Source organism: Merops nubicus, unplaced genomic scaffold (assembly GCF_000691845.1).
Source record: "Merops nubicus isolate BGI_N331 unplaced genomic scaffold, ASM69184v1 scaffold31976, whole genome shotgun sequence".
Classification (NCBI taxonomy): domain Eukaryota; kingdom Metazoa; phylum Chordata; class Aves; order Coraciiformes; family Meropidae; genus Merops; species Merops nubicus.
Genome location: NW_008616104.1, coordinates 385 through 2,561, shown reverse-complemented (window position 1 = coordinate 2,561; position 2,177 = coordinate 385). Strand labels below are relative to the sequence as shown.

The 2,177-nt window shown below is 63.6% G+C and overlaps 1 protein-coding gene across 1 annotated transcript; it reads left to right on the top strand.

Moving 5' to 3' along the window:
* Positions 1-29: 29 nt before the first annotated feature.
* Positions 30-1,514, top strand: LOC103775307 (retinol dehydrogenase 7-like; the record flags this gene model as incomplete). The annotated part of the gene is made up of 3 exons (XM_008942753.1): positions 30-268; positions 984-1,147; positions 1,297-1,514. Coding segments are annotated over 3 exons (621 nt in total), but the record flags the coding sequence as incomplete, so codon positions are not given.
* Positions 1,515-2,177: the final 663 nt, after the last annotated feature.

Genomic DNA, 2,177 nt, shown 5'->3' with positions numbered 1-2,177 from the left:
CGTCACCCTCTCCTGTCTCCCCAGGGCTCTGGGGGCTGGTGAACAACGCGGGGATCAGCGTCCCCACCGGCCCCAACCAGTGGCTGACCAAGGACGACTTCGCCAAGGTGCTGAACGTCAACCTGCTCGGCCTCATCGAGGTGACGCTGAGCCTGCTGACCCTGGTGCGGCGGGGGGCGGGCCCGGGGGGCCAAATGCGGCAATTTTTTTTCGGCGGGGGGTACTGCATCTCCAAGTTCGGTGTGGAGGCCTTCTCGGACAGCCTGCGGTAAGCCACGCCCAGCAGACACGGCCCCGTTTCCCCTTTCCCTTTCCCAGCCTTTGGCCGGCAGAGCCTCGGTCTGTCAGAGCCCTTCCTGGTGTAACCGCCAGCGAGGGCGGGCAGAAGTCAGTTTAGCAGCTTCTGGAGCGTGAGAGGAGGGGCTGTGGGGATGCTTCAGGTGTGAAGCCGATGTCAGGTCACTTTGAGCCACAGCTCCGGGATGTGGGGCCCATGGGAGGGATCTCCTGCCCCGGGAGACCATCCCCTGCCACTGCTCTGCTCCTCGTTCAGCTGAGCTCACGCAGGGGCAGCCCAGGAGAACGGAAGGCAAAGGACTTGGCAGAACTTTGACTTTGTTCCTCTGCCCAGTGACTTCCCAGGGGCAGGGAGGCGGTGACCATGCCGTGGCATCGCCTGCCCCAGCACTGAACCTTCCCCATCAGACCTTGCCCCTGTGCCAGATCCTGCCAGCAGCAGCTCCATCGTCCCCAGGTTTGCTTTGGCCCCGTCCCATCCACACTCAGCAAACGTTCTCTCTCACGCCGCCCTGGACACGTGTTGGGGCTGGCACGGGGTCTGCTGGGGTGGTCGAGCTCCCCGGTGAACCTCCCGCACCACAGAGCCAGGCATCCCGCGCGAGAGCCGGTGCCCGTGGGCAGCCCACGCTGGCAGATGCGCTCGGGCACCGCTCCCGTGTGCCACGGAGCTCGATGCCTTCCAGGCTTGAGATGCGCAACTTCGGGGTGAAGGTCAGTGTGATCGAGCCGGGCTACTTCAAGACAGACATGACCAACAGAAAGAACCTGGAGAATGATTTGCTTTCCATCTGGAAGAAGCTCCCAGAGGAAACCAAAGTGATTTACGGGGACAGTTATGTGAAGAAGGGTAAGTACCTCCCCTCAAGGTTAAGCGGTGCTGTTCCTCTCCTGACACAAGGCACCTTCCCGGGGCCACGGGGTTCCCAGTGCCCCGTCATCCCACCGAGCTGTTCCCCGCAAGGCTCTAAGCACCTGACCGATGCTTTCTGCCCCCAGTTTCAGTAGCGCTCAGCAAGATGGAGAAATTTTGCAACCCCAGCCTGAGGCTGGTCACGGACCGCATAGAGCACGCGCTGACCAGCTGCTCCCCCCGCACCCGCTACGCCGTGGGCTGGGACGCCAGGCTGCTCTTCATCCCGCTCAGCTACCTGCCCTCAGCGCTCACCGACATCCTCTTCAGCTGTTTATACCCCGGACCTGCCCGGAAAACCTAAGGCAGAGACGCAGCAGCTAAGAGGAGCTGCCAGTGCAGGGTGGGACCCAGCATCACCCACAGATGCGGCCGTGCTGATCAGCCCACGACGTCCTCACTCGGTGCACGTCTCGCAACCCGCTGTCCTCAGCTCCCGGGCGGGTACCCAATAAAGGCAACACCTCATCCACACCTGGCAGGCCTTGTTTTCAGCTTGGGCTGGGGCTGCAGCACCGAGCCCGTGGCCCTGCTCCTCTAACATGGGAGCTCTGGAGTCTCCAGGCCGCTTCCCAAGTGCCGGATCTGTGCAGGGCCCAGCCCGCACTGGGCTGTGAGAGCTGCCCTCACCCGAGCCAGCGCTCTGGGAGTTAACACATGGCAATAAAAACCAGCCCTGTACAAACCTGGGCAGGTTTCCCTCCGGGCACAGGGCTGGGCAGCCTCTGGATGAGTCCTCCTGCTCCTCCTGTGTGCCCTTGGGCACCCTGAGTCCCGCAGTGCCTGGGCAGTGCCCGCTGCCCTGCTCCGGCAAACCGCGCCGGGCACCCCTGTGCCTGGGGACAGCCCTTTGCTGTGTCCAGGCTCTCTGCAGCACCTTCGCTCCCTCCTCACGCAGGGCCCGTCCCCAGACGAGGGGTAAAGCCGCTGTACCCCACCCCAGTGAAGCTGGGTGGGCACAGCTGGT